Source organism: Lingula anatina, chromosome 10 (genome assembly GCF_051362555.1).
Source record: "Lingula anatina isolate TDL-2025a chromosome 10, LinAna3.0, whole genome shotgun sequence".
Classification (NCBI taxonomy): Eukaryota; Metazoa; Brachiopoda; class Lingulata; order Lingulida; family Lingulidae; genus Lingula; species Lingula anatina.
Window position 1 is genome coordinate 628,996 of NC_141776.1, and position 20,754 is coordinate 649,749.

General features: G+C 39.6%; 1 protein-coding gene across 1 annotated transcript; it reads right to left on the minus strand.

Annotated features, from left to right (window-relative positions):
- Positions 1 to 7,389: 7,389 nt before the first annotated feature.
- Positions 7,390 to 20,344, minus strand: LOC106175689 (NACHT domain- and WD repeat-containing protein 1). Its single transcript, XM_013557807.2, has 13 exons — positions 20,080 to 20,344; positions 18,262 to 18,323; positions 16,558 to 16,628; positions 16,250 to 16,356; positions 15,737 to 15,798; positions 15,141 to 15,229; positions 14,504 to 14,589; positions 13,894 to 14,016; positions 13,165 to 13,367; positions 12,405 to 12,575; positions 12,016 to 12,202; positions 8,446 to 11,636; positions 7,390 to 8,158 (listed from the first exon to the last, which is right to left on the minus strand). Exons 1-13 carry the CDS (start codon positions 20,111 to 20,113, stop codon positions 7,901 to 7,903), a joined length of 4,644 nt encoding a protein of 1,547 aa, XP_013413261.2. The 5' UTR covers positions 20,114 to 20,344; the 3' UTR covers positions 7,390 to 7,900.
- Positions 20,345 to 20,754: the final 410 nt, after the last annotated feature.

Here is a 20,754-nt window from a genome sequence, read left to right on the forward strand (position 1 = left end):
GTGTGTCCTGCTGGCATTGCAGTGCATTTGGAAGTTCTGGCGAACAATAATAACATTTCTGAGCTTACTTTCAACATGGTTGCTAGTCCTCGTATCCATGTTCCTCTGGTACACATTCCAGGTGACGTTAGGAAAAGTCCCTTCAATGTACGTGTTGTTCACGTACTGGCAAAATTCCCCCATTGCCGGGAAGTGCCGCATGTAGCAGTGTGTCCTGCTGGCATTGCAGTGCATTTGGAAGTTCTGGCGAACAATAATAACATTTCTGAGCTTTCTTTCAACATGGTTGCTAGTCCTCGTATCCATGTTCCTCTTGTACACAATCCAGGTGACTTTAGGAAAAGTCCCTTCAATGTACGTGTTGTTTAGGTACTGGCAAAATTCACCCATTGCCGGGAAGCGCCGCATGTAGCAGTGTGTCCTGCTGGCATTGCAGTACATTTGGAAGTTCTGGCGAACAATAATAACATTTCTGAGCTTACTTTCAACATGGTTGCTAGTCCTCGTATCCATGTTCCTCTCGTACACATTCCAGGTGACTTTAGGAAAAGTCCCTTCAATGTACGTGTTGTTCACGTACTGGCAAAATTCACCCATTGCCGGGAAGCGCCGCATGTAGCAGTGTGTCCTGCTGGCGTTGCAGTGCATTTGGAAGTTCTGGCGAACAAACGCCAAGGGTATGTATCTTATCGATATTAACAGCAGAATGTGCTGCCTTACCCTTGGGTTGTCTACACCAACCTCCGTTCCTAAACACACCATCATAGAGACTGGCATAAGTGGAAAAAATACCCAGCTATTTCTGCCATTACAACCTCTGTCTCCAGGGTGGTGTTGAGACGCACCTCAAAGTCACAGATGGCTCTGGTGGGCCTCCATCGGTGCCTGGTAACCTCTCTGACTTTTCTATACATTGAGAATGAGTGTTTCACCTAAACAGTATCCATAAACAATAATAACATTTCTGAGCTTACTTTCAACATGGTTGCTAGTCCTCGTATCCATGTTCCTCTTGTACACATTCCAGTTGACGGGAGGAAAAGGCCCCTTCAATGTATGTGGTGTTGACGTACTGGCGAAACTCCCCCAATGCCGGGAAGCGCAGCATGTAGCAGTGTGTCCTGCCGGCATTGCAGTGCATTTGGAAGTTCTGGCCAACAATAATAACATTTCTGAGCTTACTTTCAACATGGTTGTTAGTCCTCATATCCATGTTCCTCTCGTACACATTCCAGGTGACGGGAGGAAACGTCCCTTCTATGTAAGTGTTATTCACATACTGACAAAACTCCCCCATTGCCGGGAAGCGCCAAATGTAGCAGTGTGTCCTGCTGGCATTGCAGTGCATTTGGAAGTTCTGGCGAACAAGCGCCAAGGGTATGTAACCCATCGATACATACAGTGGAATGTGCTGCCTTACCAATAAAATCTAAACTTAAAAGTTCTGATCATTGAAAAAATGTTACTTTACAGTTTTCAAGAAAAATAAAGGTTTAACAAGCCAAAGAAAGGCTAATAAAGGTTATAAAGGATCTCCAGCCAATATAAAGGTTTCTCTGCCAGGCCTGTTTCCATAATTTGTATTGTCCCAAAACATTCATTATGCATTAATAGCCTTTTGATGTAACTCCACTCTTTTAACTGTACTCCACATCTACATCCGGAAGATCTGTGTGTTTCTTCTCCACATGTTTAAACTTGTATTCCCTTCAGAGGGTCTTCAGGCGCCTTTCAATCCATCTCCACCGTAATATTACCGTAATATGTGAAGTGACAAAGTATGTATTATTCCTGCATTATTTATATGAAATAAATCTGAAAGCTTACATTATAATAGCTGTTTTAAACTTGCTTTTTGTCATGGCATGTCAGTGTGTAAACGTTAAATAAATCTCAATATCTTCTCAAACTTTCCCAGGACATAATATATATGCTCTGAGACATTTAATCATTGGTGTTTTAAGGAACATGTAAGATTTTACATTTGCCTTAGCCCTGTGGGTACCCCCCTTTTCTGTGGTAAGCGTTTCCACCTCATCCTGTAAGTATAAAAGGTTTAAAAATAGAAAGAAATCTAAATATTTGATATGCACACAAACGATAACTTAATGTTTGGCCTTAAATAAAGTCCTCTATTTTCAAGGCAACGAGTATGTCGCCAGTGTCAAGAAATATAAACAGGAATAATTTGTCACAGTGGCCACATCTCTTCAGGATAACCTTCCCCATGATGTGTGTTGCTCCCCTTCTGAATACTGTGACAGGACAGTCGTCTTTTGATAGTTTTTTCATAGGCTTCGAGATTGTCTATGAGAAAGTCCTGGCCTTGTTCCAGAAGACGCTTGTTGTTTAGAGCCTTCCCCACCCAGACAACTTCTTCAACGTTGAATGTGTTGCTTACTTTAAGGTACTTGACTGCGTCACAATGTAAACCTTTGATAACCCATCTAATGTTTCCCCAGGCCTACTGTGTCCCAATATTCTGCTATATCTTTATCCCCGCGCCTGTATTCCCTTCACAGGGTCTTCAGGCCACTCCATCTGGCACCACTTCTGTCTCCTTGGGGTCGGAGGACCACCTCTGTCAGCAGCCCGGATGGAGCGCTCCCTCTGGCTCCGAATGTCTTTTAGACATGTTATAAACATTATAAAAGATCTTTTTTAAACTTGCCTAATGTCATGATATGTCATTGTGTAAACATAACATATATCTCATTTTCTTCTTAATCTTTCCCAGTACATCAATCTATATTCTGTAAGACATTTAATCTCTGGTCTTTTAAGTAACATGTAATATTTTGTTCAACCCCTCGATCCCCCACCCAATGTTTGGGTTTACGCGCCAAATGCGCTACGCTTTGTCCATGCATTGGGTTGCGTCACACTAGAAATGATAAAAAAGAACAAGGCTTATCAGTTTACGATGCCTATCTTTGAGATCTGTTAACAATTCGCAGCTATAAATAATTTTTTCAGGCATAGCCGAAGTTTTATGAACATAAAAATGAAGTCTTACCATGAAAAGCTTCATTGCTTCTGTGCAATGAATGATCCCGTCTCTAATGAAGAAATTCATGATAATGTACCATGCACCGACGATTAGTTCTCGCTTAGAACTGTACACGGTCAGTTTCCTGGCGGCAGTTGCATCGGCCACCCCCACTTCTGTCATCTTTCCCATACTTGTCCTTATAGTTCTTTGTTTCCGCTGTTGCTATCACCTTTACTGTTAACTTATTCGCTAGGGGATGTAGGGTTGTTGAAGCAGACAAATCTTTTAAAGTGGTATTCATGATGAATCGCTTGTAGGGTTGTAAGTCACAGATGACTCTGGTGGGCCTCCATCGGTGCCTGGTAACCTCTCTGACTTTTATATATTTTGAGAATGAGTGTTTCACCTAAACAGTATCCATAAACAATAATAACATTTCTGATCTTACTTTCTTCGTGGTTGTTGGTTCTCGTGTCCATCTTCCTTCTGTACACATTCCAGGTTATGGGAGGAAAAGTCCCTTCAATGTACATTGTTATGATGTAATGACAAAGTTACTCTATTGCCGGGAAGCGTCGAATGTAGCGGTGTGTCCTGCGGGCATTGCAGTGGTGAACAACCAAAACCCAATTTCCACACAATTCAGTCTCTTGTTGAAACTTTTTAAAAGACACCAGCATTAGTCCTAAATCTGAAAGCTTACATTATAATTATAGATGTTTTTACACTTGCTTTGTGTCATGACATTTTAGTGTGTAAACATTAAATAAATCTTATTCTCTTCTAAAACTTTCACAGGACATAATTTATATGCTGTGAGACATCTAATCATTGGTGTTTTAAGTAACATATAAGATAAAAGAAAATTTTACTACGTGACGCTAATGAAAATTAGACTTACCCCGTCTATATAATATTTCCTCTTCTTCCGGTTCATCAAGTATCCGAACAAACTGCAATGTAAAAAAAAAAAAAAAAACCCCGTTATTGCTCTGTCTTACTCCGTGGGAGTAGTTATACTTATTTAACAATGCGGTATGCTGTGAGAATCGCTGGTCTTTTGAATAACATGTAATATTTTAAACTTGCCTTTGCCTTGTAGCTACCTTCGGATAGGTTTTCCACAGTATCTTGTAAGTATAAAAACTTTAAAATAGAACCAGATCTAACTATTTGATATGCATGAACCTCTATAAACACACAAACGATAACTTAATATTTGGCCTTTAATAAAAGACAATGACATGATGTTATTCGTACCTTTATTTTTAAGACGACAAGTATGTCGCCAGTGTCCAGAAATATAAATAAGAACAATTTTCCGCAGTGGCCGCATCTCTTGAGGATAACTCTCCCCATGGTGTGTGTTGCTCCCCCTTCTGAATACTGGACACTTAAATACAGTACAACCGAGGTTCCAAATGTGAATTTCGACTTAAAGAGAAGATATACAATATTCCTCTCAGTGCATGAATGCAGTGCACTTATTAATACATGTTGCAAGCCCTTACAAGTCAAATTAAAATCTAATTAAACTCTTCCACCAGATTTTTTTCCCAATACCTGATCTCTAGCTTATTCTAATGCCTTGACATTTGTTTTGCCAAACAAATGGCAATTTCCGACAAACAATGAGGTCAGCTTGAGTGGGTGGCTGCTTTCACCCATAGACTACTTACTTCTTTTTACTCATTATGAAAAATTCAATCTGCATTATAGAATTACGTTGAAACTTTTTAGAAAAAAGAGGGAAAGCAGTGTGTCCCGTCCATATTATACTACTGTTAAGGCCATTAGGATACTCCCCGTCTCTTGTATGATTAGCACGAGGAGTTTACCACAATGTCCGCAAGTTCTATCCACCAGTTTTGCCATGTCGGTCATTTGTTGCTCCCTTCTGAATATTGGGCTTTATATACACTACAACCGAGGTCCCAATATGATTTGGACATTAATATCATATTAATAAAGTCATATAAGACACGGAGTATAACAATATCATTCGTTGCTCGCAACGCCTCACCAACGACTTTGATAAATAAAAAAGTAACCAACTAAAATTTCTTTCCAATGGTTTTTAATTAACTTTTTTAAAAAAATCGAGCTACAGGAGAGGTTTATTCTTCGTCTCTCTCTTCTGGCTCTGAAAAATAAAACATCTTAAAATCAATACGCTTATCTCCTTTTTTTATCTCGCGACAAGCAAAGCTCTGATGTTTCAGTACACACCCTTCTCTGTAATACCTAAATTCACAGTAAACGTTCCATACACTTTATATTAACTTTCTGTGATACGCCGTAATAAAAGAAAATTTTACTACGTGACTCTAATGAAAATAAGACTTACCCCGTCTATATAATATTTCCTCTTCATCTTCTTCTGATTCGTCTACTATACGTACAAACTGCAATGTAAAAAAAAAAATCGTACCCGTTATTGCTCTGTCGTACTCCGTGGGAGTAGTTATACTTATTTAACCAAATCGCCTTGTGTGTGTGTGTTCGCGACCCTTGTGGGTACAACGCGGTATGCTGTGAGAATCGCTGGTCTTTTAACTAAAATGTAATATTTTACACTTGCCTTTGCCTTGTAGGTACCCCCGTTTTCGGCGGATAGGGTTTCCACACTATCCTGTAAGTATAAAAACTGCAAGTATGTCGCCAGTGTCCAGAAAAATGAAAAGAAACAATTTGCCGCAGTGGCCGCATGTTTTCAGAATAACCTTTGCCATGGTGTGTGTTGCTCCCCCTTCTGAATACTGGACATATATATATACAGTACCGCCGAGGTTCCAAACGTGAATTCCGAATTAAAGAGAGCATATACAATATTCCTCTTAGTGCATGAATGCAATGCACTTATCAATACATGGTACGGGCGCTTACAAATCAAATTAAAATCTAATTAAACCCTTCCACCTGACGTTTTTCCTTATACCTCATCTCTAGCTTATTCTAATGTCGTGACATTTGTTTTGTCAAACATATGGCAGTTTCCGACATACAAACAACCGCACCTGAGAGCTATTACTTAATTTGGTCCTGGTGGATCTTTGTCATTGATGTCATAGTAGTGCTAGCTTGTGTTGTTGAAATATTCCTGTTAACAAAAGTATATTATCGTATATCACCACAAAGTTGGCTCTATGACATGCATTGCCAGCACAGTCAAATTGCTTTTTTTTTTTTTTTTTTAACATGTTTTCCAGAAGCAAGCAATTTTGATCATTTCTTATGGATTCTGCAACACAGCATTATTCATCTAGCACATTATATTGAGTCAACATTGTTTATTGATGTACCATATTCCTTACTTTGGATTTTGCAACACGCACATGCAGATGGTTTTGTACGTGTCACACTGTTTCCATTTTCAGCTGTGTACTTCTCAATTTGGGCTTCATTTCTGGAGTGTGATTCTTTCCTATGTTTATCATATTAAATGATATGTAATATTGTGTTAAAAATAAAATGTCTTTTAAAACTAATAGTTTTTTGCAGTAGTTACGAATTGAATGATTTCTTAAATGTTACATTTTATTAATTCATTTTGCTTCTGAATTTTGAACATAATTTCAATATCTTTGCATGATTATGAAGAAAAATTGCCATAAAATTCAAAAGCTTTTATGTTTTTTTTTTAAATTTCAATATCTTTGCATGATTATGAAGATCCACCCGTTCAAAAAAATGTGGCATTGGTTGTACTGCAGTAGTGGATAACTCAATTGACAACTTTCGATAACATCCAAGGCCAAACCACTTATGTTAAATTTTTTGTAGTTTTGTAGTATACTTGTAGTGAGTTATTTATTTAATTATATTTTTGTAAACGTGAATAAATACCAGTCGAAAATTGAGAGACTTGTTATTTGTTTTAATTACATGGGAAAAACTGGTAGGTTCTTTCTAAGACCTGTATATTTTGATGCAATTTTTCAAAAGACATACATTAACCCGAGTGCACATTTCCCAAGGTTTTTAAGTGGAAAAATCTTCCATAAATTAAAACCTAAATGATTAACAAACAAGCTGTACAAGTGAAAACTGAGCTACATTCTTCTGTCACGTTGTTTAAGACCCCATTCCCAGAGATTAGATCGATCCAAACTGGAACAACCTAACTCCCTGGGGGTTCACGCTAAATAGCTGTCAGCCGAGCGGGCACGAAAGTTAATTACCCCCTTACAGCTTGTAGTAGGCGGAACGGACATTTAAGCCGGATTATCTGACAGTAATCTAGTGAGACTCCCCGCGGGGATAGATCGACCTAAATGTCTGGGAATACGCCCTAACACTGCAGTCTGCTGGTTTGTAATTGTTGCACCACACTAAAATAGATTTAGACATCTAATAGTACTGCCAGACAGAAGAAAATGAAAAAAAACAAAAAATCATAAATTGGTATAATTTATTACAGCTCATAAATTTTTAAATTTTATTAAAATATTGCTTTACATTAAACAATAAAATTGAAGAAAAATATTCAATTACTTTAAGATGTATGAATTGATTCGTTGTTTTCTCTCTAATATTATCAAAATGTATGTACATGTTCTGTAATCAGTCAAGTATTGTCCAGATTTCAACGCATTTACGCGTATTTATTAAGCGTTGTAAGCAGAGAAGACATCTTGAAGAGAGGGGGAGGGCAGCTGTCGATGGCCTACAGTTCATGCAGGGAGGTTATTCGTACCACCCATTATATTTGGCTAGACGTTTACTGAGGCATAACTAAGCCCCCTTTGAATGTGAGAAAGGAAAGGATTCCATTTTCACCCCCTTACAGTCCTGGTATTCTAATCAGTTGTACAAATGAAAATTCCACATTATCATTATTATAAGCACCTGGAAAACATTCCTGGGATCATATAAAAAAAATCCACGGTCACCTCCTTTGGGCAATAATCAATCAGCTACTTGTGCATGTACGCGAAAAACTAACAACTGATTGGTGAAATCGGTCTGAGACTCGAAAGCTCCGACAACAAATAACAGCTGACCATCATCAGAGAACCGTAAGTGTGTTATTTCCAGGTCTGTGAGGGGAAGAGTCACGCTGCTGTCTTTGTTGATGGAGGACTGGCAGGTCCAGAGCGACAGTGTGTGATCGTTACTCCAACACGCTACAAGATCTCCGTTCTTTGACAAGGCCAACAGCTTCACCTGGCACAACCAAAGAGAAATACAGGTATGTAAAAATTACGTCACAGCTGTCTGTAGTGCCAACCTCCCGCATATTTTCTTTCATTTGCGTATTGTCAGAAGCGTAAATTCATACACAACTCACATTCTGGGCGATAGATTTCAGCAGACTTCAAGTGTAGTGAATTTGCCATACACAAGATGAAACTTCAACAATCACTCTATCGAGTTTAAAACTCTAAAAAATATATCTTTAAATAAATAAATAATAATAATAATAAAATTCACAGGTTAGGACTTGTACTTACCTGGGCCTTTGTCGGTTTACACAGCTTCTCCACTATCAATGATGGTGTGTCGTTTACAGTATGGATCAAAATGTGTCCTGATTTATACCCAAAAGCAAAACATCCCTTCTCACTGACTTTGGAAATACACGATGGTTTGGTTATGTCAGACAGCTGGGTGTCACTTTCTGCTAACATCCCTTTGTCTTTCGCCGTGATGCTCTTAACGTACTTTGAAGTCTTCTCAGTGGGATCAATCAAACAGATTCCCTTTGAAGTAGGTACGAGTGCCTGGAACTTGTTGAGTAACTCACCACTGTGCCCTTGCACCACCTCCTTGCCGACCTCACAGGTGTGCACGACCTCATCTGGATCTTTTCGATCGAACATATAGTATGTATATTCTGTATGTGACGATGGCGATGGATGGCATGTCTCTTCTTCATAATCGGTAGCCTCCATGACTGACTCGTATCCAGATGTGCTCAAGTCTTCGAATTCCACCAGGCTCTCGTCCACATCTTGTACAAGATCTAAGTCCGATTGGATTTGAAAAATGACTTGGGTGCCGTTTGAATATATGGAAAATGGGGACGGCATCCTTTCTTCTTGAATATCAATCTCCCACTCTTTTTGTTTTGTCGCCATATTCCAAGATTTTAATTGTTTACAGATCCCGTTATTAACAGTACAGAAGACAGCCTTGGTTGAGCTTTTAACTAAACAATACGTCTCTGGCAACTCTCCGTTGTCAAAGTCAAAGTCATAGACTGGGTTGTCTTGCATAGAGTCACCCTCTAAAGACAGCAAATAAACACACACGTTCCTCTGAAAGACAAACAGATGTGAGTCATTGCACACAAAATGGACCCCATCTACAACATGACGCCGTGGCATGTCGTCAACTTTGACACCCGTTGTCAGGTCTACAACTTGAAGGGGAGAGGAGATGTAACCCAAGGCTAACAAACTGCCATTACTTGTCACATCAAACGCCTGAAGATCCCGAATACACAACGAGGAGGACTGATTTAGTGAAGCTCCTGATTTCGTTCTTTTAATCTCTGATATGGCATTTAGCTGTTGGTTGACTTCGCGCATTTCATGAAGGAATAAGAAGGGATGTAATGGCTCAAGCATCAGTGTTTTTGATTCTTTTATCCAATTTCGCAGTTGCTGTATAAACTGTGATTCCAAAGATGGCTTCCCCTCACTATTTGGCTTTCCTCCGGTAAACGCCGCAAGGAGGTAAAAAGGGAAAAGGGACACATTTCCTATCCTCTCGCTGGCACAGTTAACAGCGTCAAATGCATTCTGAAGCTCTTCATCTGAAGTTTGATCTACGGCCGCCTGTAAGGCATCAATGACAGACGCAATCCCTAGTACGTCAAGGGCCATCATTAAAAACTCAAGATTGAACCAGCAATGGCGTTTGAGACCGTCAATGTCACCTGCATTAAGCAAATGGTGCGGCCAGCAATCTAACTTCCTAAAGTTCGTCCTTGAGAGGGGCTGCAAAGTGACCTTTCTGTCGACATCGGGTAAAACAATGACCTTCCTTTCGTTTCTAAGACGTATTCGTAAAGATTTCACAATAGGCTGTTCAGTAGAGACGATCTCCGCCATGTTCTTGTGCAGACGTCTCATGTCACTTTCACCGACATATCTCCTGTAAGCTGCATCTCTGTACTGCTGATGGCACCAGTCTATCGTCACAAGTCCATGTGACTGTCTCTCCTCAAGAAAATCACGCATTTCATGGCGTAGCCTTGCCCAAATGAGCGGCGGCATACGAATAAAGTCGGATGCAGGAGGCTTGTGGTAAACATAGGCTTCTTTTAAAACCTCGTTGTCGCATGACAGGACGTCCTCAAGCTCGTTCTCCGTGACGCCATTCAGTCCAATGGTTATGTACCCCAGAATGTTCTGCACAATTATCTTCTTAAATTTTGCTTCCAACTGATCAAATTGCCGATTGATGGCCGCTTGGACCGTGGTAGACATAGAGGACTGGATTGTACACGATTCTGTGTAGGATCGCCACATCAGTGCTTCTTCTATTAACAGCTTCAAGAAAAGTGGTGTTCGGGTTTCCCCCTGCGCAAAATGTTCCAAAACACACCCTTTTTGTTGTTCTGTCAGCGTCCTTTTGTAATGTTTAAGGTTGGCCTCTAAAATGTCATCTGCAGTGGCCTGTGATATCCATCCTAGCTGGATAAACCCCTTGTCGTCCCCTCGAAGCTTCTGAAGAGTTTTGACAATGTCGTGTTTGTAGTTTGAAGACACTATCAAGTGCACGTTTAGTGGAAGCTCCGTCATTACGCCTGGTAACCACTGCATTTCATATGCGTTCTCCGCCGGGTGGAGTTGATTCAATGCGTCGAGTATTACAACAATCGGCTGGTTGTGTTTCCGTGCACAGTTCCGAAGAAACAGAGGACCATTACGTATGAGACGTTTTGTATTTGCAAAGAATTCAGGGGAATGCAACATCTTAAACGCAGCGTCTATTTGATAATAGACACTAGACAAAAGGCCATAGACAGTTGACGTCCCCAGGGAGGCCCCGACGAATCGTATCACCTTGAGACAAACCGGGGCTGACAGCCATTCCGGGATCGTTTGGACAAGTTGAGTCATCACTGCCGTCTTGCCATAGCCAGATTCTCCATGGAGAACAATGGGTCGTCTGAACTGAGGTGACAGTATCAGGTCTCGTATCTTCTCTAGAACTCGCTCCCGGCCGCAGAACGTGCCCGTATGCGCCATATAAATGTGATGATGATACAAAACCTCAGAGCGTAATTTCCAGTACGCGGTCTTCTCGTTGTTCGTCTTTTCTTGATGGGCCACATTTATCAATCCTTCCATATCAGCAGTGATCTGCTTTGTCAGTTTATCAATGTACTCAGCGTGATTGAGTTGGGTGTTAGGATCAATTCCCCTTGGAAACCACACAACAGTTTGAGATGAATATTTAATTTTCAACTTCTTGCGAAGTTTTCTTTTTAGATCCTGTAGAAGTGAAACTGCCTCGTGATCGACGACGACTTTATCTCCGTGTCTGCGAGTGTCCACGTAGATTCTGGTGGAAGGATCTTGGGCACCAAACTGAAATTTGTCAATGTTGGGTATCTCTCTTGCGTAGCACAGAGAACGTCTATTTACTTCTTTGGCTTTAAATATTCCTCTTTCAATTTCTCCTGCAGTAACTGAAAAAGAAAAGCACTGTTGGTGGTTTTGATAGCTTGCAGTAATACAACGCAGGATTATTAATGTTTTTACACAGTTTTTAATCTAAAATCAGACCTGTTTATTCTGCCAAACTCAAATTAAAATTGGAGTTGCGTTTATCGGGAACTGAATAATTATTCTGTTCTTTTCATTGGTAACAAAAAAGAAATCTTCTGGATCATTTCAATTATACGCACTAGCTATTTATCACAAATGCTTCAAAACATCAACAGTGAAGCAATCTTAACGAGTCCAATACGCCTCAAAGATTCGGCAACACGAGTCATGTGACATATTGCGATATGAAATTAAACGAGGTCACCCGGTCAGATTCTCTGATGTATGGCAAACACGCACCTGATACGAAATAGTTGTTCCGCCTTTCTTCGCTGATCAGTTTCTTCTTGACGGCGTGGTCCACCGCGTATCTCAATATATGCTGCAATGTGGTGAATATTTTGACCCATTTTGCATGAGCCTCCTTGGCCAACTTTTCCTGCTCTGGATCGGTGTTGCCGAAGTGAGGAATCTTCGAATTTATCGGCTATAATAATTATAATAATAATAATAATAATAATAATAATAATAATAATACTATAAAATGATAGCGTAAAGTAATCATTTTATAAACTGAAGAATGCAGTGATTAAATAAGACACTCCAAGTCACACTCGATGACGATATTTCTAAATGAAAAAAGCTAGATTTCATATCAATTAGCATTTTAAATATGGACGTCTACTCACTTGTAGCACGTACACTGGAGGCAGCGCGTTGTAATCGGCCAGAAACCATTCAGTCAATAGATGGCGCTCCAGAATGTTGCGCTCTTCTGCCATGGACATTATGACGTCAAACTCCTTGATGGGTATTTCTACGGGAAATGGGCGGTACCCATAGCGGTTTCCCACTAACGCCTGAACAACAGTGAAATTGTCATTAATATGGTTGCACGTGACTCATGAAGAAAAATTGTAGTTTATCTTTCACACTGGCTTTTGTGGTACGCAGCTAGGCCTTTAATTAAAAAAAAAAAACGGTCAGTTTATTGATTAAAGCTTAGTAACTAAGGTTACTAAGGGTGTGTTCACCATGAACCCTTAGGTAGACCGATTAAAATCCTCGGGAACTCTTGCTGAATTCAATCAGATTAACAGAGTAACAAGCTTCCCCTTGTTTTATCATGTTATAATCAACAGCTTTTCTGTGTTTTACTCAACAGCTAGAGGCGGCGTGTTAATCTGTCAACATGGCACCTAGCGAGAGTCCCCTCCGAGTTTGACCGATCTACATAGCACGAGATGAGCTCCAAGACTCCGTTTGACAACGGTTTATTAAACATAGAACCTACAAAAGACCGCTTATCTCTTTTAATGTTTGAAAAATTGGCATCTAGCGAGAAATCTGGTGCTGATATAATTCAAAAATTAATCATCAAAACTAAACTGAAACTCGGTAATTGATTTTAAAAAGGAGTGGCCCTAACGCAACTTGTACTTTACATACTACAAAATTGGGTCCTGCTGAGATGCGCTGACACTTCAGAATCTCCTCTTGACATAATCTCTCAGTCGTGTGCTCATTGGTTGCATCGTCGCCCACGCCCCAGCGCATATCAGCCACTTGGAAGTCAAAACCGAGTTTGCTGCTGTACTGCTTTAAATGCGGAAACACGTCACGGGTCAGCGTGTTACGCTCTAAAGTCATATCTGTAATAAAAAATTCAAAAGCTGTTGAACAAGCGATTTTAAAAATGTTGCCATGCAAGGTATTAAAATCTTCGTTTTGCTCTAGTGTCACTTAGTTCCCACTGCATATCATTAAATGGCATAGAGAAAGAAATGGTGACAACTTTAGTCGTTTATGTTTGTAAAAATGTTTTGCGGATTTTTTATTTATCTTGAGGCCGATTTCACGATTGACAATAATGGCCAACCACATGCGACGTGGAACAATAAATCATCCCAATGTATTATGTAAAGTTAAAAATAATTTCAAAAATTACATTATTTTAAATTAAAACCAGTGCAACGTCCAAGCAAACACGAGTGGAAAATTACAAGTTCACTTACAGCTGACCCAAGTTTTGCTTTGACGGCGTCTCATCCGAGTCCTTTTGATCCAAAACTGAGCTATCATTTTATAACCGGTTTTCATTGGATAACAACGCGTTATGGGCGTGGTCTGACTCGAGGGGAGGATATCTTGGGCTTAATGAGCATTAGATGTATTCACCTTTGAATGTTGAACTCAAGAATACTCTGATGACAGAAGAAGGAACAGGCGGCAACTCAGAAAGATCACCGTGAAGTATCGCCATTGTTTGTCTTATGTTAATATCCCAAGGCTCTGGCGAAGCTAACCAACGGAAGACAACATAACGAACATGTAAATAAGATAAAACAGTATGTAATATTAAAGAGTCATAAATTAAATCAAAGTATATAACGGGTTTTCTGTTGATTTTCTCCTTCCTGCTTTAGCTCTACTGTGTTAGCATCTTAGACCAACATCCAGTGTTTATGAAATAAACAGCCATTTTTTTAAATTTCAGACCTGGCAATATGATGTACTTAAAATATAAAAACATATTTGATATCACTGTTATGATAAGGATCGTTTACATTGAGGCGGATCTAGAGCTATTTTCTGTCAGTCTTCCAAATTATCTTTGTAGATCCAATTTCCAGTTTCCAGTTCAAAAAAAAAAAAAAAAAAAAAAAAAAAAAAAAAAAAAAAAAAAAAAAGTAAGATACCCTCCAGTGTAAACTTTAAAATCTGTCCGTCTTCCGGAAGACCCAGAAGACAGCCTCAATCCGCCCCTGGTTTAATTTAAAGGCAGTACCTGACATCCTCCCATTAAGGCGTCCGCTTGATGAAGACGGTCTACCGGTACCTGGGACAAGTAGTGATGCGCTTGTGGGACGTTCACTAGATAATACAAAAATAAAACAAGCAAAGATTACACCTAGTTGGAAGTTAAGCCAGCATTTATATCTTGAATGGTCCCATAGTTCTCACAGCTTCTCATCGTGCGAGTAGTAATTATTAATAGTATTTTCGGCTCAAAATGTAATATGTCAACACTAGACGACAATACAACAGACAGTCTGTTTCCAAAAAGAAGTTCTAGATTTTAAAATTTGCCTTCTATTTATTACACTCGATATATATATATATATATATGGGTTATGAACCACATTTATGCAATATTTTACATATATGAAATATTTTATATTGCGTCTAAAGAATGAAAGAACTTGCTTACTAGTAGGTTTGAAATCGTACTATCCGTCACTTCAAGTACCTGTATATTGTTCATATAAAAGCCAAGAGCATATTTTAGGTCAAAAAGTATTCTGCAATACCCGCCAACTCCTTGCCTCCAGCGATATAAGGCCAACAGACTGAATTAATACTGTATATCAAACCACCTCCACCTACTATGCGACAGTGCTACCCCCTATTGACTACTTACATACCTGCTTACGTCACTGGGCACGCTGAGCGCCATCTGTTGACGAGATCCCGGGGAAAGTGACGTCACGTTTCCACTTTGTGCATTTAAACTCTGAAAAAAAAATTAATCAGACTCCCAAATTTGCCTAGGAAAGAAGAAATGACAAGCTTTATTTTAATAAAATAAATTAAAATTAACACAATAGAACTTACAGCTGAAATGACTTGAGTTTATAAAATGCTAGACGACGAAGAGATATATTACTTATAGGCCCGCTTAGCTGGACTGCAGGTTAATATAAGATGGATTTTGAAATCGATTATAATTGAAGAAAATCCCCCCTCCCTTTGCGATTGCTACGTCGACCAATGAGTTTCTTCGTGTACTCTCCATTGTTAACAATGCAAATCAGACTTTTATATAGCAACAGAAAATGAATTCTCAGCAATTCACTCATCGTCACAGCTTTAGGTATTCCCTATACACAACTGCTTTAGAAAATACTTAAGAAATTCACCATCACTCGTGGGGGGGAAATGACCAGTATGTGTCTCCATTACAATAATATTCACAGGGTTTGAAAGGCCACCTAGACTTAAATATATATAACTCAAGTACCTGTCCGAAACCTGACGACATCGATTTAGAGTACCCTCCTGTGTGGGCTCCCGTGGATCCCTCTGAAATGATACCTAATCATCTTAAAACCGGCGCACACACCTAAGACACGCTGAGCTACCCTCTAATTATTTTAGCAATACAGCTATTTCAGGCCCGTAGCCAGGGGGGGGGGGGGGGGGGTTCGGGGGGTTCGAAAGAACCGCCCCTTTTGCTGGGAAAAGGTCCACTCTGGGTAAAATTTGATCAAGGTACAAGAAGTTTTTATGGGAAAAGGTCCACTTTTTCAGAAAAAGAACCCCCCTTTTGATATTGCTGGCTACGGGCCTGTATTTAAAATCGTTAAAAAAAAACTCATTAGTATTTAGAGGACCAATCGTCACCTCCATTTAGCCTTTGTCATGGTTCGTTTCCAAAGGAAATATCAGTAAGTAATTATTTCACATAATGTTTTTTATTCTTATGGACATTCACAGAAAGAAATTTGTGAAAAAAAATCCGTATAGTTTATACCTGAGAATTTTCTTCTCGGAGAGGACAGTGAGCCTGAATTATCTGTGTCTGTTACTATAATGCTACCAGTATCACTTCTTGTGCGACTAACAGACTTTGGACGACATCTGAAATAAATAAATAAACAAATAAAAACAAATAAATAATAATATAAATAAATAAGCAATGCTGATTTTAAGCAAAATCGTACTCGGATTTATGAAGGTTTTTATTACGTCACCAGTTGTCTAAACTAAACAGATCTTCCGGTGCACGTGATACAGATTGGAGTAACGAACTCAGCCGAGTTTTCCCGAATGGGGGCCTACCTATCTGTTGTGGTTGGGACGGGTCCTGATGGACTGGTGGCGAAAGGAAATGGGGAAGCTCCGTCCTGGGACTGCAATAGATAAGTACACAACGTATTAAAGAGTTTTTATGAACTATACAGATTGCTCTGCAGATAAAAAAGAAAAACTGGTGACATAGGGCGCATTCCCATAGATTTTAGATCGATCTATCCCCCTGGGGGGTCTCACTAGATTACTGTCAGATAACCCGGCTTAAATGCCCGTCCCGCCTACTACAAGCTGTAAGGGGGTAATTAACTTTCGTGCCCGCTCGACTGACAGCTATTAAGCGTGAACCCCCAGGGAGTTAGGTCGATCTAGTTGTATCGATCTAATATCTGGGAATTGGGTCATAAAATAGACGATTTTGCTTCTGCGCGCTCTATATAGGCCTATACGCCACTTCATAATATCACTTCGCAAATATTGAGATTCGTGTAGAAATATAACTGCATATTCTAAATTTTCACCTTAATGATAAAAAATCCCATTAGTAAAACGAAATAGGTGACACGGTAAAAAAAAAATCTCGTTTCCATCCCACACCGCAACCCCTCTGTTGACTTCAACAAGATCATCGTACATATAGTTCTGCAGTCGTGCAACCAGTATCCACAAGATCAGGCCTACCCAACTACCAGACTCGGCACCTACGGATCCAGAATAAACCGGTATATCAGACCACACTACCCGTTCTCAAGGTGTGTGTCAGATCGCATTACAGAGTATCATACCCCATCACAAATTTTGTAAGCCTACCTGTCATCCGGGTATCGCGCCTCGTTTTCGTCAAGTAGGAGTCGTATGAATACAACAACATGGAAATCGGCAATCCTCGGCTCATTCCGCAAACTCCATACTATTGTCGAATGCTGAGACATCGGAGTAGTTCCGAGTGACAACATGGCGACAGACGACTCACTGAATCTCGTCCAGAAAATATTTAACCCCCGACAGAATATGCTTTCGCTATCAAAATTAGGTCTACTTTTCTAAATGAATATATAAGTTTGCAAGTTCTTATTTTCAAAACATCATTGGCTATGTTCGAACCTAAATTTTATGTTAAAAATTGCGGTATTGTCAGATTTTAAGCATAAACAGGGAAAATTGCAGCAGCGCATGAATCTAGATGAGATGCACTACTTTTCAACCCCGCTTTAGACCACGGTGGAAGTGAAGAACAAAAGATTCAGACGTGGTATAACTCGCATAACCGCACGTCTCGCATGAATGCGTTATAACCCGCTAATGGACCCGTGGTCTAAATAAGATAGATCCCTCGTCAGCGAGGGTTATGTGACATCCACTCGTGCTTCGCACTCGTGTGTGCCACTTAACCCTCGCTGACTCGGGGTCTATCTATTACTACGATCATCGCTATCACATCGCGCACCCGGTAAAATCGGTGTGGTGGCTGATACTCTGTAATGCGATCTGACACACACCTTGAAAACGGGTAGTGTGGTCTGATATACCGGTTTATTCTGGATCCGTAGGTGCCGAGTCTGGTAGTTGGTTAGGCCTGAAGATGAAAACATCTAGATCACAACTATATTAAAAGTTCCTGTCTGTTGACGTCACCTTAACATTAACCAGTCAAGGTTTATATCTGTAGCTTAGCGCAAATTGAAAGGGTGTCCCCTTTTATATTCATTAAAAGAAAAATCGGGAGAAACTTACCTTTTTCAGGAGCAGCGACACGGATTTGGAATACCCTCTTGCTCGTGCTCCCATAGATGTCTCTATTAAAAAAAAGAACCGAGGTGACAGATAACGCCCATAGGGAACTGTTATAAGGTAATGAAACTTTTTAAAGATATTTGACGATGGTATTGACTTATGTTACTGATTACGCGAGGTAAAAACTAAATAACTTTCATTTTCCTTCATATCCTTATTATCTCTTCCTATTACTAACATTACAGATATAGCTTCGATCCAGATAATATGAAAAACAACAACACATTTTGGAATAGTTGTAGGGAGAAGTACAGAAAAAAGAAATGACAAATACCAAGAAATCAATCAATCAATCAATCAATCAATTGCTTACTAAATTGACTAACAGATTTAAACTCGCCTCAAGCTGAAATGCTGGATCCACCATTATTATATCAATAAAACAGCATTTTTTTGTTTTGTTGTCCACAAAGTATGATTTGCACGAATATAAATGTTTTTATTATCAAGATGTAGTGTGGTTTACTTCTAAGGATTGAAATTCATTATAAGTCTCTTTCACCTCCCTCTACCTGTACCTTTGTTTTAATGTTTTTAGCTGTGAGAATCGCTCTGCTTACTTTTCCGAAGGCAGCGCATTTGAATTCAGTCAAAAATTACTTTTCTCATACAATTTTATGTAGTACCCATGAGCGTGATACATTATCCCATGTAATTTTTACCTATCTGAACAAACTACTGCTAAATCTACCATTCAGCACTATTAAAAAGAAAAAAATCAAAAAGAAATGCCAAGGGCTTTGAATAGCCACTTACGATGTAATACGAACTACTCTAAATAAACCACTCTAGCTTAATAGCCCAGTTCCTTTCACAAGTCATTGTTAAATAAACAAGCACTATTAGCCTGCTCAGGTAAATACCAAGATGTTTCCCTAGCGCTGAATAAATATGACGTTTAACCAGAAATTATAAAAGAGGGAGACAAAGCTACACAACCTCACATAGCCTATATTAACTCCGAGGTTTCATTTTAATAAAGTTGTTATCGGTCCAATGCATTCCATATTTATAATATTTTGTAAATGAAGCGTAACATCTCAATGAAATTGAGAAAGACACTGGGCGTACGAAAGACGGGACAAACGTTTGGCCCAATGCTCTTTTGTATAACAGGGATCTGCATCGTTTTAAATAAAACTGACGATTGGCGTTCTCAAACACTATGTGAAGCTTCCCGAGATTGGTTATTTGAACTCGGGCTTTCTCACAGCCAAGTATATTAAATATGTCTCTTAATCATCGTCTTATGGATTCCCACCTCCCTCGTGCGCCTTCCCTGCAGGAGCAGAGCAATGAAATCTTTAAATTATCAGAAAATTACGTGGCATACTTTCAAGTGGGTCGCACCATACTTTATCCGCGGCCCAGGTAGTTTGCGGATCAACGAGTTTGTTATCAGTGTCCCAGTGTCTTAGACCCCATTCCCATAGATTTTAGATCGATCTACATGTATCCCTGTGGGGAGTCTCACTAGATTACTGTCAGCTTAGCCGGATTAAGCGTCTGTTCCGCCTACTGAAAGCTGTAAGGGGGTAATTAACTATGGTGCGCGCTCGGTTGACTGCAATTTAGCTTGAACCTCCAGGGAGTTAGGTCGATCTAAATCTTAATCCTTGGATCGATCTAAGTCTCTGGGAATACACCCTTAGAGAACGGGGGTGGGGGGGGGGAGGAGTTTATTATCAGCCGTTATAACTTTTTGTCTTTATTGAAATAACTGGTGTATGTATTATCGAGGCGTGGATACTCACTCACCTTTACCAGACACCTGTCTGCCCGGGTAAGCCATCCCCTTTTTTCACCTCAGTGTGTCTTAAGTCAACACTTTCTCAAACAATTCGTTAACATTTATCACAGGTAAAATACCCTCACACATGAGATCAACGTGTCTATCATAAGATTGATTGAGACTCTACATGTACATCCATTGAGTCAACGACAGGAAAAACCCTGTCTGCTCTCTGATCACTGAGGAAAACTGAAGGTACCCGAGTACATGTTCTTGATAGTAATGCCTAGAGTAATGGTTGTTGTTGTAGTAGTGACGGTCTTCGCTGGCTCATGTCAATAGTTACGCTATTGTCATAAAAATGTCGATCCCCTTCCCTTTTTGTTGGGTTTCTATTTGTAAGTCGAGATTCAGTTACGCAGTAAGTGCACGGTGTTTAAGTAAGTGACGTCACACCTGAGCTAGACCGGGAAATGAAGATGTACCCCTATTGCATTTTTTTTATTAGGTTAATTGATGTACGATAACAAAATCAACTATGTAAGTAATCAAATAAAATATTATAAAATTGGTGCTCAGAGAGTTATAGGTTTCTTTGTTGTTATATTATATAAATGCTTATCTTGATTATTTTACCGCGTGTTTTTGGTTCATTTACATTTTCTTCACCGAATTTTTGCAAACGTCAAAGGTGCCCTCTC